At 31.2% G+C, this 19629-nt stretch overlaps 1 protein-coding gene across 2 annotated transcripts in view; it reads right to left on the bottom strand.

Moving 5' to 3' along the window:
* Positions 1-335: 335 nt before the first annotated feature.
* RB1CC1 (RB1 inducible coiled-coil 1) overlaps positions 336-19629 on the bottom strand; it is a 65501-nt gene continuing 46207 nt past the window's right edge. The window contains exons 16-24 of one of the 2 annotated variants that reach the window (XM_031946402.1): positions 18409-18574; positions 13551-13659; positions 13178-13418; positions 10663-10717; positions 9550-9597; positions 6341-6399; positions 5107-5243; positions 2055-2125; positions 336-1323 (exon numbers count right to left, since the gene is read on the bottom strand). In XM_031946402.1, coding sequence (XP_031802262.1) covers positions 1246-1323; positions 2055-2125; positions 5107-5243; positions 6341-6399; positions 9550-9597; positions 10663-10717; positions 13178-13418; positions 13551-13659; positions 18409-18574 — 964 coding nt within the window. In that variant the 3' untranslated portion in view covers positions 336-1245. The remainder of the gene's footprint in view (positions 1324-2054; positions 2126-5106; positions 5244-6340; positions 6400-9549; positions 9598-10662; positions 10718-13177; positions 13419-13550; positions 13660-18408; positions 18575-19629) is intronic. The other variant, XM_031946403.1, reaches the window with a different exon arrangement.

The following is a 19629-nucleotide window of genomic DNA, read 5'->3' as shown; positions in this document are numbered from 1 at the left end:
ACATTCAACTCTTTTGTGAAGAAATACTGTTAAATATTTTATGCAAATGAGTAACTTCATTATTGTCCTATAGCAACATTACCGAAATACTATCCTCTCTAACTCAATAACTCATTGAAATGCCTTTGCTTAACAGTTGCTGTTTTGAGAAAAGGGAGTTTGCCACGATTCATTTCTATTTCTTGGGAAAACACTGCTTTATCCTGTAAAATAAAGAATACCATTTCTGTAACAGATGTCTTTCTGTGCTATGATACAGAAAAATCTTGTCACGCTCTCTAGCATTCACTCAAATTTATTAAAAAACTTACCATTTTCTTTAAAAGGCACACACATTTACAGGTTCAAATCTTTATTGTTTTAAAATTCTACATGTCTTTTACAATACAATAATTTGTTACTTAAATGACTTTCATATGGTTAATGTACAATGAGTGTTTTTTTTTTCCTGAACTCAACCATGAATTACAATTTCATCAATATGATTTTTCTAAATAGATTAATACAAGACTTCTGTGTTATTGGGAAGGTTCATGTGCTTACATTTAAAACTGTCAATGGCACAGATTCTTCCCTTCAGAATCTATATGATCAATCCATCGAAAGTGCTTTGAAGATTGCTGATTACCTGTGGCTGATCTTAAAATCAGTCAATCCAATTGTAGGGTTTTTTTTTTTTCTTTCTTGAAACATCAAAGGGCATTTAAAAAAATAATGAAACAAGTTGTGGTAGTTATCTACAGAGGCAAACTCATGTTGAAGAAAATTATATGATTATCTGCATGCAATGACACTCCTCTTTTAAATAGTTTTGAAGAATTTATATATATTATAAAGAATGTGTTAAAGAGAGCAAGTATCCTGATAACGATTTCACAAAAGGACAAATGCTGGTAATAATGGTAACAGTTAACATCTAAGTTCGAGCTAATGTATATTTAACAGGCAATTAATATGGCTAATTTGTAAGCCACAATGTATAGGATATGCCCTTTGAGAAAATGAACTAATTTGGTCCGCATTTCTAGAGTCATCTGGGTAAAAAACTGTAATTCAGCCAAGGGATATGATGAATTTCTTGTTTCTAAAATGTAATTTGTTAAAAAATAAATGTTGTACATCAATGAAGTATATTGTCATATTGACTTCTGTATAAAAAAGATGGCCTATTTTTGGAGTGATGGATGAACACTGTAGGACAAGGTAGAGAAAATATGACAAAATGAAATGAATTTCCTGTGAGAGTTAAACTTTCTTGTTCCACGGCACAGCTTTAACTCTGTAAAATTTGGTACCCAAAGGAACTTTAAATCTGTTTTGTGCCTAAAAGAGAGAGAAGAAATATTTTATCATGTTACTTGTTGCTTATTGAAGCTAAGGTAAGACAATACTTCTACATGTAATTGAAGGACTGTATAGTACTACTAGTCCTGTAGTAATTACAGAGAATTAGAGTGAGTCTTCAGTAGCAACAATAGAATGAATGATGCTATTAAAAATGAGACATATGGGGGTAGCTAGGTGGCACAGTAGAGACAGCACCAGCCCTGAAGTCAAGAGGACCCGAGTTCAAATCTGGCCTCAGACATTTAACACTTCCTAGATATGTGAGAGAGACCGAAAGAGACATATACATGCATACCAATTATAAATTATTGACAATAAACCTGGTTTATTTTAAATCATGAAATAATTTTCCTGCATCTTCACTAAGGAAGTTTGATAGACAAATAGGAAAATATTTCTGTACCAAAACAGAGCTCCCTTCTGATTACCATTAATTTATGGAGCTACTCTTTATAAACTACTGACTCAATAGGAACAAAACAAGAAATAATTTTTCAAGAGGTATCAGAATTGCTTATCTGTCTATCCTACTTATGGTAAATAGTACATACCTATTAAGATTATTTGCTAGGATTAATTAGAATTACAGTCAAAGGATTTATTTTCTTGGGTTTCACTGGATAGGAAGTGACTATTACAATTTTTACATAAAGCATTTTCTTTACCAACTCTATGCTTTTTATAACACATCCTATATTTTGTTTTACCTTTTTGGCTTGACAATATTCCTTTTCCATTACTTTTCCAAGTACCCACGGTCTTCTAGATGTACCTGAAGCTAATAAGTTATAGCATTAATTTCATTTTAAAAATAAGATCTCCTATAAAGCACTTTTATAACACTTGTTCTTTAAAAAGAAAAAAAATTAAAATTCTTAAATTATTAATTTATAACATGAAACAAGAAAAATACTTGCGGACAATGCTTTTAATGACTACCACCTCTCCTAGAAAGGCAGAACTTGAATGGAATATGCAATATTTTAAAATCAATATAGAAGGGTCTGAAAACCTACATCGAAGAATTCCACAATGGCATAAGAGTGCCACCTACTGACTAACCAAGATTTTATCTGGGGAAAAAAATAGACAAGAGCCAGTCAGATTACCAGGTGCAGCAAATAAAATATTTTTACAGTAGAAAGGTCCAAATTAAATGGAGAAGGGCAGAATGAAAGGAAATGGAAGAACTCTCCTCAATTCTCAAAGCTACCACTTTTTTGAGTAAGTGATGGACGACAGTGACAGGGGCACTAACTTGTTAGATGAATGAACAACTTTAGGAACAAGAACACTTGACTATTATGAAGGGTTGTTATACAGAAGGATAATTACATTCCCTCCACCACCACCCCACTTGATCCTTGGTCCTAGAGAACAAAACAAGAAAAAGTAAATAGAAGTTGCTAAGAGGCAAGTTTGGGCTTGCTCTCATGAAAAATTTCCTGATAATTAAAAAGCTGTCCTAAAGCAGAATGGGCTACCTAGAACAATGTTGAGGTCCCTACTGCTGGGTATGTTATGGTGAAGAATTTTCCTTTGCTGTATAAGCTAAATTAGGATATTTACTGAAGTCCGTTTCAATTATCAAATTCTGTGAAATTTAATGGTTCTGATGATCACTACTCCACCTAATCTTAACAAGTGGAATGCTCTTCCCCACCATCTTTAAAGTATAAAAAACAAAAGAACAGATATTCACATTATAAATTAAATAATAAACTTTCTTTTTACAGCTAGTGTATTTCAGCACAATAATGCATCCCCATAATGCATATTTCATTAGATAACTCACTAACCCAAGGAGGAGATATTTAAAATAGAATTTATTTATCTCTTCATATTTTATCTGTAAAATGTATACAAGGTTAAGGTAGCAAACTGAAAAGATCATTAGTCTAAATCTCGTTTTAAAGAAGGAGGCCCCCTAAGAAGTGAAGTTATTTGCCCATAGATAGTTAGTATATAGATCTCCCCTTTCTATTGCCCCAGTTTTTTTTTTTTTCTAATTCATGCCTGGAAGTTAAATTGAAAAATCTAGACTAAAAGTCCAATGGACTCAGAAGTGGACTCCTTCATTTCTCTAAACTTCTGCTTAATGGAGGAATAGAGCTCTCTGGATTGATCTTTGTGGCTACCTACCAACTTAAGTTATACTACATGGAAGCTGAAAATAATGGCCTAGAATAAGGGTAGCGACTGCATTTGAAATTTCATTGGTGTAAATACCAAGTGAAAAAATTCCTTGTATTAATGCTAGTCAGTACTTTCTCAACCTGACTTGCCCAGGTATCAAGTAGTTGTAGAATTACTTGTTGCTAAATACCATAGAGGCAGATTCAAATAGCCTCTATGAGCCTGTCGCCTCAGTCAACAAAGTGGAGCTGAGAATATTGTAGGAAAATAGGCAGCACTTCCAGACAGACTGAGCTTTTAGAATAGATTTTAAGTTGAGTACAAGAATGAAATCCTTGGACAGAATTTCAACCCAAGTCTTCCAGTCTATCTACTAGGATAGTCCAGATCTATCCATGATACTACAGTGGACTGGAAATCTTCAAGGAAAGATTAGAAGTTCTTCGAACCTTAGACCGTTATGGACTACATTAAATACCAGAGGAGTGACTCCTGAGTAGCCAGATAGGAGGCTATGAATATAAAAAACTTAATGACTATTTTCTCAATTTTACTACCTGGGAAAAAGCAGTTACACGATTTTACATTTATACGATTTTACATTTATACATTACAGACAAAGGAAAACAACCAGGATACCTTCAAAACTCACATGCTGGAATTATTTTATATATGCTTACTTATTTAAAAGCACATTATGAGACTTGAAGTTTTGTGAGTAATCCTTTTTTTCTATTCTATTATATGTATTTGGAAATGCTCATCTATTTAGTGTATGTTAAGTTCATAAAAACAAAATGGGGTATAGCATGTATAATTCTTAGAATGTATAATATATATGACTGCTTTTCCTTCGTTTTCGAAGAAGACCATAACCTCAGGGAGGTAACGGTTGTGCAAAAGCAGTCTCATTCTGTGGGAGTCATTTTTATGTACGTACAAGGCTGAATCGGGTAACTTATCTGTATTTGAGGCCTCTCTCATTTGTTAGATAATTAAGGTTGACTGGCACAGGCTTTTAAGAATACAGTTACCTCTACATTAAGAAGTAACACTGAAATTAAGACCTGAATTGACTATGTTTCAGTTAATCAAATATGCTGGTTAAAATTTACAAAATAGTATCACAACTGTTAAAAACTGTCAAACAATACACTACAGTATTCTAAACAGTTATGATATTTTTTCATATTATTTCTCATTTTATAGCTGAGAAAAATTGGTGCCCAGAAAAGTTAAATAACATATTCAGGATTACACAGAGTCCAAGGTAGGACAAGAATTCATGGTTTATAATTCCTAATTTCTAGGCTTCTTTTACTTCATATTTTTCTTTGAAGATTGAATTTGACAAGTTTCCTAAAGGACATCTCAGTGTTTGGCAGTATCTTGGCATAATACACTTTCAAGAATATTTGTCAGCTGTTTATTTTGAACACAGATTTATTAAGCAAGACATTTTTTTGGGGGGTAAATATTTGTACTACACTGAATTAGCATACTAAATTCTGGGACTTTTAGATCTCTAACAATTCTAAAAAAAAGTGACTGTCTTTAATTAAACAGAAACTGATAATTGCTGATAATTAAGCATCATATTTTAGTTTAAAATGAGACACTTACCACACTCACCTGGTTTGAGGTCCAATGCAGTAAGAGACTCTGAATGCAGGAAGTATAAAGTTGGGCTAACAGTAAATAATACATAATTGTCATGACGTTCATCCAAGATAATGAGAACCAAATCTCCAACCTGAAAACTAAATAAAAGTAGTAGAGTTTTACTATACTTGATAGTGGTTTATAACCACATTGTGAAAGTTTAACTAATTTTTAGATCTGAAGATAAATTTTTGCTGTTATTCAGTTCTTCTTGACACTTCGGGATACTATGGACCATACTGTGAATGAGATTTTCTTGACTAGGATACTGGAGTAGTATCAGGGTCACACAGCTATTAAGTGTCTTGAGTGTAGATTTGAACTCAAGTCTTCCTAACTTCAGGTATAGAGCTGTTATCTATTGAGTCACCTAGAGATTAAGATTTTAATTTTAAGACTTTTAAACTTTTTTTAATTTAAGATTTTTAACACTCATTTAATTGTATTTAAGAGATCAACAAAGTAGGATCTATAGAAGTGGAATGACTTGTCTAATGCTTTATAATCACTAGGAGGAATCATATTTGAGTCCAAATACTCTGACTATAAATCTAATATTCTTTCCATTGTAGCAAATCACGTAAGTAAATATATCCTCAAATATGACTAAATATATCCTCAAAAGTCCACTTAAATTATTTGATTCTGAGAAAAATGGTGTAATTTTGCAAACATTTTTCTGATATTTTATCCCTACCTATTATCTATAAGTAAACATGGTATTTTAAAAATCAACTTTTAAAAACGTTTGGTAGTTTTACTGATTATTATGGATCCATTAGCAGTTCACTATAATTTGACCTTTCCATAAAACAAAGTGCCAGTAAAACTTCCCTCTCCCCTTTTAAAATATTTTATCCCAGATATATACAAATGGTGGGAAAGAAAAGTTATCAAAGTGATACAATCTAGGTATAAAAAGTGTTGCTTAGGAAAAGAAGTGGAAGAAAGTACAACTTATCTATTTTGGATGACTTGACTAAACACAGTGATTTATAAATCATATTATCTTAAAAAGCAAAGCTGGATAATCACTTTTTGAATAGCAGAGGCAATAACTTGGACTAAATATCTTTTCAAGTCTCCTCTAATTTGAAATTCTATGACTTTTCTAACAAGTTAGCACTTTTAAGAGATTTTACTTGCTAACAGGTTACATACATAAAAATCTCCCAAAAGTAAAGTAAATACTTACTCTCTAATAGCTATTTTTTCAGAATGCCTTGAAGAAACTGAAGACATGCTTTGAGACATCTGGAAAAAAAAAATTGAACAAGTAGTAAAGCATATAAAATGAGATGATCTTCAAACAGTTTATTATCCTTAAATAGTTTATGTACCTAAACAGAAACAAATTTAGATTAAAATATCTAAAATGTTTTTTATTTGATTTGATAATTACATTTATCTTGACGATTCAAGTATCACTCAAAAGCATGAAAAAGGCTTGATAAAACATTCAAAATACTTTCCTTAGTCACTGAATGTTAGTATGGTTATGTTCAATAATTTTATTAAGTTTTTGCTGAGGTGAAACTTATTTTTATTTAAACATAATTGAACTAAAAACTAAATGAAGATCTATAATTTAGTTTGTTCTTTAATTTATGTTAAATGAATAAGTTTGTGCAAATATATAGAGAGATTAACCTTGGCAAACATGCAATTCGAAATGGTGGAAGCAAAGGACCTACAAATTCTGCAGTGGTAGTGAGGGAGTGTAGAAATTATGGAATTCAACTAACAAAAGCTTGTTTTATGAGAAATATTTATGTGAGGTTAATCTAAAATTGTGAAATAAACATTTTATCTGGTTTAATGATCAAAACATGTACTGATGTGCACACATAATATAAATGCAAAAAAATAGATCTATGTCTTAGGAATATACATATTTCTAAGTGACATTGCAGTATAGGTTTACAAAGCTCATGAATTAATATCATGTTGTCTCTTGCCTTAATCAAACATGGCTATTTTTAGTCTTTCTCTTATTCAGTGTCTACAGAGTAAGAATGCTATGTGACAGTGGGGTAATCAATTTACTTCCTTATTTGTAAAATAAAAAAAGACTAAGTGATCGTTAATGATTCTCATTGTCCTCCTTTGCAAATAAATTTCATTGGTGAGCTTCAAGATTTGGGACTTTAAAACAATTTGGATATTGTAATTATAAATACAGTAAACACTAGACATAGCATAATGGGCAGAGCACTGGATTTGGAATTGGGAAAACCTCATTTTAAATATTGTTTCATAAGAGGTTTGGCAATTGTTAATGCTGTAAAGTTACCCATGCATATAACCTGTAAATAAAAGGCTATTAAATAAAAATTAAAAAAATAAAAATAAAATAAAATAAATGTTGTTTCAGACCCTTTTAAACAATGTGATCTTGGGCAAGTCACCTAACCTTTCCTGGCTTCTCTTTTCTCATGAAATAAAATGGGGATTTTCTAATCGTTTCTGTTAAACATAAAGCACTTGGAAAAATGCAGACACTGTATAAGGCATAGTAAAATACTCAGATGTATTAAAACTTAAAATATTACGATATTACTTAATATTACAATATTATTTAAGTTTTAATACATCTAAGATTTTAAATATAAGTTGGGATACAAGAAATGAAAATTATTATCATGCATCTTAGAGCCTTTCAATTTGGAATTTGTGAAAGTTTAAATGAAAACTAAGCTAAAATTTCACTTTAAATCACAAAAAAAATGCTTTTAAAGAAACTATTGTTGAAGTACTTTAGAAATAGGCTATATGAATGGTGAAAATATACTGGAAAAATATGTAGTCTCTGTAGTCAAAGAATCTGGATTCAAATTCCAGCTCTCTTGTTACTATCTGCATTAGGTTGGACAAATCATCCTGGATCTCTCTATTGATATTTATTAATCACAAGTAGTATTCTATCGGAAATTACTTAATATAAATTTTAAAAAAGGTTTGAAATTATACATATACATACACAAATAGTTTAATGATTAAATTTAAAAATGAAGGAATCAGGAACATGCGAATTTCTCTTTATAATATCAATATAAACATATATATACACAACATATGTATGTATAAGTGTTTATATATATGGCTCTATTCTACTACCAATTATGATAGGTACAATGCTTTAGAAAAAACAAATTGTGGGCTTGATAAAAATCTTATGTATACACAAATATATATGTACACATACATACATAGATACACACATGGGTGTGTGTATATTTATGTGTATATGACTTAACATTACAATGTAATATTAGTGACAAGTTGACATCACCCTATTCATATTTCAGTACTTAAGGGTCCAAAATTTATTCACATTGGCTATACCTTACTCCACTCAAAGCATATCACAACACTTCTAAAAAATTTTAAGAAAACTGAACTATTGTTCTCCTATCAAGCATTCAAATTCATTATCCTCAATGCTTAGAACATACTATCTCTACAACTTTGTAAATATTGTTTTCTTTTAAAACCCAGCTAAAACTCTAACCCTATATGCCCCTTTCTCCAGGAAGACTGGAATTCCTCCAGATGTAAGTTCACTTTTTTTTTTTTGATAATAATTGTATATTTTATATTAAATTACTTCCCAGTCATCTCCTTACAATGCTTCCTGAACAAGAAATATTTTCCACAAGATCTTAATCTTTCCATCCTCATTATCTTGATATGTAGTTGTCATGGTGAGATACTAAATTTAGGTTTAACTAGATATCTTTCACTTCATTCCTTGGCTATTTGCTTGCTGGTTTTATGTACCTTCCACTTTCTCCATTTTTCCAGGTCTGGAACCATAATCAACTACTGGAAAGAGTACCTAAATCTATTCTTCTACAGATTGGCTCACTAACCTTTCCAACTAAAATATTTGGTCCTAGCCACCATTCTACTATGTGTTATTTTATTAGAAATTAGAAAGCCCAAAAAGTCATTGATTATAAAACTGTATATACCTTCTGACCCAGAAATGCTATTGTTTCGTTTCGCAAAGAGATTGAAAAAAAAAAAAAAAAAAGGGGAAAAAGATCTGTTTGTGGTAAAGATATTGGCAAAGAATTAAAAACTGAAGAGCTGCCCATCAATTGGATGATAGCTTAAACCGTGGTATATGACTGATGATTTGTCCAACATGATGCAGATAGTAAGCAAAAGAGCTGGAATTTGAATCTAGATTCTTTGACTATAGACTACATATTTTTACAGTATATTTTCACCATTCATACAGCACAGGAAAATACTGGACATAGTAACACCAATATTGTAAAGATAATCAACTGTGAAAGACTCAAAAATAGATATAGTGCTGATAGTCTCTTTTTGTATGGAAAAAACAAAAGAAAAATGACACTTTTAGAGATAACAACATAAGTAATAAATACTTACTAGTCTCTGATTTAACCGCTTGTTTTCTTCTTCTTTTAACTGCAAAGTCTGCAAAACAAATGAAAAACTTCTTTTCTGTACTTAAATCATAATCAATCCAAATGATAAAAATCACTTGAAAAACCAAATAGCATTTCTTTGAGAATGCTGAATTAAGTAAAAAAAATAATAGTAAAGCCTAACAGTTGTCCTTTAGGATAGCTCTATGTACTGATATTTTCCAACAAATCAATTCAAAATGCTCTGAACTTATCTGAAAACGAAGCAATTATAGACATACTCATTTAAGCTCTATTTGAAAATATTTGCTAATTTGATAGAAATTAAAAATGTTTATTCAATTAAGGAATGATGATTGATCTATGGACAAAGAATTTCCTTATTAATATTGTAAAAGTTACACATCTGCTTACCGAAATATAAAAACTATAATATGTATGTAACTGATCCCTTGGTCACAGCTGAAAATGAAAAAGAATTGCCAACCTTTAAGATTCTACTCAAACACTTAAATTTATTCCTATTTGAAATGGATTAATTGTAAAATCGTGTTGCCAAAAATACTACTGTCCTCATTTTATATTTTTAACCCAACTAAGATAAATTTTTTTCATTTAAAAAAGTGTTTATTCAGGGGCAGCCAAATGGCAGAGTAGATAGAGCACCACTCCCTAGAGTTAGAAGGGCTTGAGTTCAAATCCAGCCTAACACTTCCTGTAACACTTCCTAGTTGTAGACAAGTAATTTAACCCTTAGTGCAGGGAAAGGGAAAAAAAAAAACAAAAAACACGTTACATTTCCTAAAAAGTTAATAGAAGATAATTACTACTAAATAGCAGATATGTAAAGATTTCAGATTTCATTCTCCAATACTGCAACTGTCATTCAAAAGTAATTGTTAAGTCATTTATTCTCTAATAAGAAACAGGATTCCTCAAAATGTTAACTAGACACTTAAAAAAACAATGAAACATTAAATTCTAAATGCAAAGAAGATGGATAGATTCTTTAGAATTAAAATATATTCATGGAATAAAATAGGTTAATGAATACCCAAGTATATCCCAAAGTGAACATAATTAATTTAACAATTAAAAAAAGCAAGTTACTTACTCTTTCTAACAGCATTATCCTTTGTTTTTCTTCAGACAACATGTGAATATTTTCACTGAGAAAAAAAAAAGGAATTTATGAAAAAATTATTCTGGTCTTTCAAATTTTCAATTCTTTCAAAAAGTGTTATCTTCAACTGCCGTCTCTAAAATCTTTTAGTTTCTTAATATATTAACTTCAAATGAAGGTTTTTAAATTTTCTCTCTGACACACTCTGACACAATATTTAAAAATAGAGAACAAGAGTATCAAATATTTTTCCAAATCCTGATAAAACTTATGCAGTGCTCAATGATTCACAAATTTCTTATGACATTTAGAAAATTTTTACTATCACATATACTATGTTGAGAATAGGCTACCAATGTTTACAGCTTAAAATTTAATGACAAAATGAAGACTATTGACCCCTGAAATTTAAGGGGTTAGATATTAATACTAGTTGAATACCCTGATAACATTTATGTTATTTTTTTCCTTCCTTTTGAATGACAATGTTTGGTATATAAAAAGCACTAACATGAATTCAGTTTCAACAACTATAGTATTCCAGTTAATTCTTTCTATGTATATGTATGTATATACGTTATGTATGTATCCATGCTTCTCTATTGTGGCTGGGTCAGAACAGTAAGCTAAACAAGAATATCCACTAAGGATGAAACAAATGAATAAAACAATAAAGAGTGAACATGAATAATAATGGCTTTCAGTTCATGGAAGACAAAATGTATGTCTTGGTTTGATAGATTCAAAACCAAGACATACATTTTGTCTTCCATCTATTGGACATATCATTTAATCCTTTGAAGTTTCAGTTTTTCTGTAATTGGAATAGATGGCCTCTAGAGTACCTTCCTGTTCAAAATATAACAAGATTTTAATGAAGAATTTGATAAAATGTCAATTAATAAACAAATATTATTAAGCTGTTATGCTCTAGGCACTAGAAATACAAATCATTCAGCCAATAAACATTTTTAACATGTCTACCATGTTACCACTGAAGACTCAAAGAGGCAAAAAAACATTTCTTGCTTCTTAAAGGAAACTGACTGACCACCTTTACTAATTTTCTTAAAAACTTGGATAAAGGCAGAGAAGGCATGCTCAAATTGAGAAGAAAAGCTGTCATACTGTGACACAAAGTCAAGATTCAAAATGATTCTCACAGGTTTAAGGATTTGGACTGAATCAAATAAGATGAAAATTCAATAAAATTTTGCAATTGTTTAAAAATAATCACTTCACAAATACAAAAAGAGTAGTAGGAATTATCAGTTTTTTCTAAAAAAGAACTAGAAATATTCAAGCGTAGCAAGTTCAGTAAGTTAGCAGTTTTCAGTAATACCAAAAATCAGTGTGATCCTGATCCAGATTGAAAAACACAGCTAAAAAAATAAGGAAGCTTATGGATACTTTCTCAGAATAAAATAAAATAAAGGAAATCAATTACATTGTTCAATTATAATATTAAGAAAAAAAAAAGGAAAAAAATCCTAGCCTCATTTCAGGAAGTAAAGGCTCTAAGGAATACTTTTTTTACTTTCCACATCAACATGCAGAATGAAATCTTTCTTGGGAAAAAAAAAAAGGAGGGGGTGTGTGTGTAAAAACATCACAAGGATCTGAAGATAAGCCAGAAAACACAACTTATCTGAAGATGGAAGGCAAAAGCAATGATAAAGGAAGAAACACTGACAAAGTGAGAAGTTTCCCAGCATATATCTACTATTGGAAACAAATTACATACTGCCATCAGAAACCAAGAAAAAACTACTTGTAAATAAAAGACCTTATCAAGAAAATCAACACCTTAGAAATAAAGGGGAAATGTTCATCACTTTTGTTTCTTTAAGAATTCTAGCAAATTATTTAAACATTAAGGAGGAAGCAGTAAAGAATCATATATCCAAGCTGACAAAACATAAAATAGGAATAAAAGTAATATAGATGCTAAGGACACAGTCTTCAGATATCTAAAGAAAGTGCAGTCATTCCTCTTCTTTGAGCTTAGGATTTTTTTCTTTAAAATAGGCATAATACTACCTATATATTAACTCACAGAGCTATTATGCGGAAAGGATTTTGTAATTTTTCAAGTAATATATAAATAACGTTTTGTTCACATGACAAAAGGGCTCTTTACTTTACACAATTATGTCCTTTTAAGAATAAGTTTTTATAGCTTAAATATGATTTGTGTGTAATAGACTCTCTACTAAATAGAATGCCAAGAAAGATGAGAGGTTAACGTCAATATTCCCAGTCCCAGTTAACTTCAATGTGTCTTACAGTGTTAATGTTAACTCTTGTGTCTCCTGCATTGAAGTTGCCCTAATATTCAATTATAACTGAGCTTGTAATTATTTTACAATCTTTATTTTAAAATATAATCTTTTCTTTTTTAACTTAAAAAACTCTTTCCTTATTACACACTATGCCCTAAGATAATTCTTTGCAAAGGTCTGGTTAGCCATGTTGGGAGGATATACACACACAGATGAACACTCACTGTACAGACATCATGCTTGTTTCCATTGCTGAATCAGTTCTTCCTTCATCTGCCATTTCTGAGGCTAATCTGTCTGTTTCACCAGGGAGTTCAGGTGCACAAGCACCACAAAGTTCAGGGGCTGTTGCTAAATATGGTGGAGGAACAAAACTGCTACTACGCAATTTATTTACTTCTTCTTCAAGTTTTTTCTTCTCCTCAAGCAAACGAGCTCGATCTTCAGAAAGGGATTCAATTAAATCTGAACATAAAGAATAACAAACAAGAATTAACAAACTAATATTTATTGTATTTCAAAATTTTCTCTAAATTTAAACCAAAAAATCACTGTAGAAGTGATCTAAAATATTCTATTAGAATAAAACGAACTAACCTTTATCTCGTTCTTGTTGTTGCATTGTATTTTTCAATTTGTCACTAAGATCATTTATTATATTTTCTTTCTTCATTTTTTCTCTTGTTAGAACAGTGTTAAAATTTGTCTAGGATTAGGGAAAAAAAGACTTGAAATTAACAGTCCTAGACACAAAAGGCAGAAAATTAACATAATAGTTTTGAAAAATTGCCAATTATATTTACAAAAAAGTGCCAGGAAAAATAAATGGTAGAAACTTAATTCAATGATGTCTTGGTATTAAACTCATTGTTAATTATACTTCAAAATATTTGGTAGTTCCTGCTATTCCGTCTTTTCCACAATAATGCCACCATCACTGAGGAAATATAAGTAGACATTGCCTAGCCTATCTACCCAAGATGAGCTTGTACATGCTCAGAAAGCAGACTAAGTTTGTTGCTATGGCCATACTCAAAAACCTTTTCATCAAGATAGAACCTGTCAGAGCTTATGGACCACTGACATGGTCTTCAAAAATCAAGCATCATAAATGTATAAATTAAGGCAAAATAATAGAATAGAGTAGCAAAAGACACTAAGAATTATAAAGTTTTTAAGATGGTCTATAGCTTTTACCTTGGTTGCTTATATTCTAAATATGAGATCTAAGCAATATGAGAGCAAACAAATGTATAGAGGAGCTGAAGCACATCAATCGTGTGACTCATAAAACAAAATGAGAAAAAAACACAGCTAACAAACTCTTTGAAGAGGCAGAGAAGAGTTCAAAGAATTAGATTTACTGTGTAAACAATGACAATAAAACCCATCTCATTTTAGGGAAATTTAGTTATTTTATATTAGAGAACATGAGTATTTGAAAAATTTTTTAAAAGATAACAATGAAAATAATTACATCTTATATACCACTATTGGTTATAGAGGATATAAAGAAAACCACTATTAACAACTAATTAACAAATTAACATATATTGATATTCAATAATACAAAATACAAAAGTGAGAACAGGTCAAAATGGTGAAAGAGCTTCGGTGAAGGAAGAATGACAAAGATCAAAGAAGGAAGAAGCCTCTACATCATGAATACTACTTCTTGAAAATAATTACTATTCAACACTCATGGTAAGTATCATAGGGCACCTCAAAAATGAAACTGATTATATTTTAGCACACAGGAAAAATTTAACTGATGTGGGAGAAACACCTGAATGAACTGTTTTTATACTATTAGTATTTATACTATTAGGTCACTGACTTCTCAGAGCCAATATCACAATTAAAAACAAAATGCTGGAAGAATAAAATAAAATAATCATATAATTAGAACAATGCAATAGTGGAATATTTGAACAAGTAATTATAATGAAGGGCAACGGAAATTTCACCAATACTGACCATAACAACTGTTTATCTAAGTTCACTCTTTAAATGAAATCAACTGAAATAACAAGACAACAAAAAGAACCTATTGAGCAAACATTTCACTTAACTTGCTAAACAGAGAAATGATGGACAAAAATAATACTAAGTCAGAATATAAACTCACAAAATTGGACAAAATAGAATAATGGGCGATTATCTGCATTAGTAGCTCATTCTCCTTGGCATTCTCTGGGACCAAAACTTCCTCCTCTTCATCTGGTCATATTCTGTCACTATAACCCCATGCCTTCTACTTTTATCTCTTGCTCAGCATAGTAATCAAACCAACACTTCTACTGCCTTTGGGAAAGGCCAGTCAATAGAACCTGTCCATGTTTTGTTCCATTCTCTATCTCTGTGACTTCCCAATATAATTTCCTTCCTTGACTACTACTATGCTGTCTCTCCTATTAGAATAAAGCTCACAATAGGTAGGTACAGTATCCCTTGTGTTTACACAGCAATGAGTAGTACCTAATAAATGCTTTTCATGTTTCTCTATTTACTCAAACTAAAACAGTGAAGCATAAAAGCAGTTTAAAGAAAGCCTAGAAAGAACAAAATTATCTGTAGGGTGCTTCAGAATGATAATAGAAAGACAACAAAAAGAAAAATGAAAAGATTTGCAAGATTTAATTTTCTATCAAGTATAATCATAGGAAATAAAAATGGCAAAAAGGGAAAAAAAAGCAATTGGATTGGCCCTTATTTATACAGAGCTACATGCTTTAACAGATATACAAAAACCTTACAAAACTCAACTACTCATCTTCAGTGAAAACAAACTGGCTTTCTTAAGCAATAATCTACAAGAGTACATATCTGCCAATTTGCAATTGAAAGGCTCCAAAGTGCCTATGATTAAGAAAAAAAAAAGGTGAAAATGAAAAAAAAATCTAAGAAAAGGCTCTCTTCCAATAAAGTATATTCTATTCATATAGAATCATTCAAGATTCATTGCTAAGATCTAACAACAGAAATGACAGCACTTAATAGCTCTCTGGTCATATAAATAAAGGCATAAAAAAGGGAAATGTGCTCCCCCAAGATTTTCATCATTGTGAAGAAAGAAGGGGATATAATGCAAGAATTCAAACTGTGTTCTCTATAGACATAAAGGTACTCCAGAGAGTCCTGTTTGCATATAATAGTGTACTGGTGCCATATTGCCTAGGAATATTGTAGAATGTCCTAAACTACATTAAGAAAAATCAAGTACACATAGAATGTTTATTGTAGATCAGCATATCTGGGATATATTTTATAGATGACCAATTTGGGCCTAGGATTTAACAGATGAGTAATAGTGAGCTGAATTGCCTTCAGGAAAGTTTCTCTTAGAAAGAAAGGTACACTTTAATTACATTCTACTGATGTATGCCTGAAAGACATGGAACATCATTTTTTAATAGGACAGGGAATGAGTATTTCAGAGGGCAATGAAAATGCACATTGTAGATGTAAGCAGGTGGGGTAAAGAAGAGATATAAAAAGATTATCAGAGAAATAAATGCAAGAAATAATGGACTAATTAAATAGTAAGGGAAAGAAATCACAAATATACAGTTCAAAATGCTCCACAAAAATGCAAAGAAGGCCTCCAATAAGGGTGGACTCCAACTCCTATGGGCAAACTCGTGCAACATCATGGAAAAGCGGTACAAAGAATGAACAGGCACTGATGGATTTCCTGGAAGAATTAGTCAAACTGATGACATCCTCGATCCAATTGAGAATTTTCTTATTTGGTAATTAATATCAAATAAAAATGGTAAATTCCTTTTGAAATTTGCTAAAGCTGTGAAAACTATGATGCAAATGTGAGTGTTCTATTTCAATGACAAGAATCAGATTTTTTTCCAACAGGCTATGTCTCTTCTTATATAAATATAAAAGATCTGATGTGGGTATGAAATGACTAAAGCACTTAGCGCAGTGCCTGGCACACAATAAGTTCTATATAAATGTTATTTATTACTACTGCATTTATGTTGATTCAGATATTAGTCAATAGCTTATATATACACAGTGCTTTAATTCTTTAGAAAAGTCTGGTAAGCTAAGGAGGTTAAATGTTTTACAGACTGAGGAATCTAAGGAACAAAGAAAGTGACTGTCAAACTGGAAGGCTACAAAAGGGGACCCTGTTTTTGTCCTCACTTCTCATAGTAGCGGCAACTTTTGGTACATGTCACTGTTGCACAATAAGTCATATTTGTAGGACCTGAAATTAGATCAACAAGGTGAAAGTCCAGTGTATTTTCTAGAATAGAAAAGAACAGTTATCCTTTCCCATTGCGAGCAATAATAAATGACAATTTTGCAGAAGCCACAGACAATATGCAAAAGCCAGCAAATGACACAGGAAACTCAGAAAAATAGTATATGCATATGATATCATACATGAACCCAAATTTTATAAAACAGTACTAAAAACATCCCATAAAAAAAAAAAAAAGCCAGACATTTTACTGGTGTGAAGCCCAAGACATTTTACATGGATTTTTCAGATGGAAAGGGCTTACCTGCCCCTAACAACTGCAATATAAAAGGTGTAACTATAGTTATCTATAAAGTAGAACACCACTCTACCTTTACTTCATTATCTACTCTGCTCCCCTTTTATCCCCCAATACTAGTAAAAAGCAATAGAATTTTTTTTTTTTACTGAGGCCATTGGGGTTAAGTGACTTGCCCAGTTACACAACTAGGAAGTGTTGTGTCTGAGGTCCTCCTGACTTCAGGGCTGGTGCTCTATCCACTGTGCCACCTTGCTGCCCCAAAATAGTAGAAATTTAAAAAAAAAAGTTGCTAACTAATTTAGAATTTCAAAATTGGCTGGGCCTTAAGAAATTAATTAGTTAAAACTCATCTTTTAAAAAACTCAGAGTTTAAATAAGTTCTTGAATTGCATAACTCCTGTCCAAAGTTTTTAATCAGAACTCAATTATCTACTAAGAATTATTATGTGAGGATCAAGTTATCCACTTGATAAACTAAGTGGAGCATCAGCCCTAAAGTCAGAAGGACCCGAGTTCAAATCTGGCCTCAGACACTTAATACTTCCTAGCTGTGTGACCCTGGGCAAGTCACTTAACCCCAATTGGTTCAGCCAAAAAAAATGTATTAGGAATTTTGTTAAATGGGGAGATATGTATAAAGAATGAAACAATCCATACTTAAAATGTGACATTTCCAGGAAAATCATAAAAACTTCACCATACCATAGAATGTTGGGTGGGTGTACTTAAGAGGTCATGAATGTATTAAAATCCATTTTTTGGGTAGATCTTTCAAGAAAGATCCAGTATCACACGGTCTAAAGATTTCCCCAATTAGATCTCCTGAATATTACCATTGCCACTTTTAGAGAACATAGGCTACATAGACAAATAAGACTAAGTCCTGATGCTGTTTACCCTTTGTAAATTCCCAAGAAAAGAAAATTTACCTGTTGTTCTGCAATCAAAGATGTTCTAACATTTTGCATTTCTTCATTCTTTCTTTTTTCTTGTTCTTCAAGTTGTTCTAAAAACTTGGCCTTTTCTTCCTGAAGTTTTTCTTGAAGTTCAGCAACTAAACTTGATGAATCTTCACTGGTATACTCAATGGGAGGACTTAAGTGAATATAATATTAAGAACAAGCTATTAAATTATTGAAATTCCTTTTTAAATACCAAATGATTTTAATGTAGTTTAGCAACTAAACAAGAAGGATGATATATTTTCCCCCTCAAAATAGTAATGCCTGAGTTAGAATATAGTTATCTGAAGTTTGGCTTCCTATGTTTCACAAAAAGGAACTGCAAGTATGTAGTATGAGTTAATACAGTATCACTGTAGTTAAGAGAGCATAGCTTGTGGCAATATTTAACTCACAGAAAAAAGGACAAAAAATTTTTAAATTACCTTCGATCCTGAAACATGGTTTTTAGAACATGCTTAGCTAAAAAAGGCAGCCCGTGCCTTTCTGTGAAAATGAACTCACTATCTCATCACAAGGTAGTCATTCCAATTTTAGAAAACTCTACTGATTTTTGCCAATCAATATCTGTCTATCTTTCCACTTCTACCTATTGGTGCTGAGTTCTATCCTATTGATCAAACCAACAGAAAAACTGATCTCCCTGATAATCATATTAAACCAAGAAAATGCCATCACCAATAAGTGGTAACTCCATGATCAAATTTTACTTTATCTTTCTGGAACAAGAGAGGTTTCCAATTTTTATTATCTATTTTCAATACACTACCATTACTATTTTACTTTTTAAAGTGATTTACAAATATTTCACTTTATCCTCAAAAAAACACTAGGAGATAAGTGCCATTATTCCAATTTTATAGAAGAACAAGCCGATGCAAAATTCTCTTGCTTTCTTACATCAATTTATAAGCCTTCTTTTAAACTGATATGGTTTGCCTATCTATGATCAGGTCCAACAACTCACATGAAAATGGATGAAGTTCATGAATTAAGTATGTGCAAATGGCTTTTCAAATGTATAGAAAGCATAATGTTAAAAAAAAAAATCTGTTGTTTTAAGAAACAAAACACAAAAAAATCACCTACTTGTTCTGAAGTATTTTTGTACTAATACATAATACCTAATGGAAGCTAAGAAGCATGTATGTAAGACACAAACAGGACCTTTACATAATTCAGATTCTT

This window comes from Sarcophilus harrisii, chromosome 1 (assembly GCF_902635505.1).
Source record: "Sarcophilus harrisii chromosome 1, mSarHar1.11, whole genome shotgun sequence".
NCBI classification, from domain to species: domain Eukaryota; kingdom Metazoa; phylum Chordata; class Mammalia; order Dasyuromorphia; family Dasyuridae; genus Sarcophilus; species Sarcophilus harrisii.
Note: the sequence above shows the minus strand (reverse complement) of the source record. Positions and strands in the feature narration are given on the sequence as shown.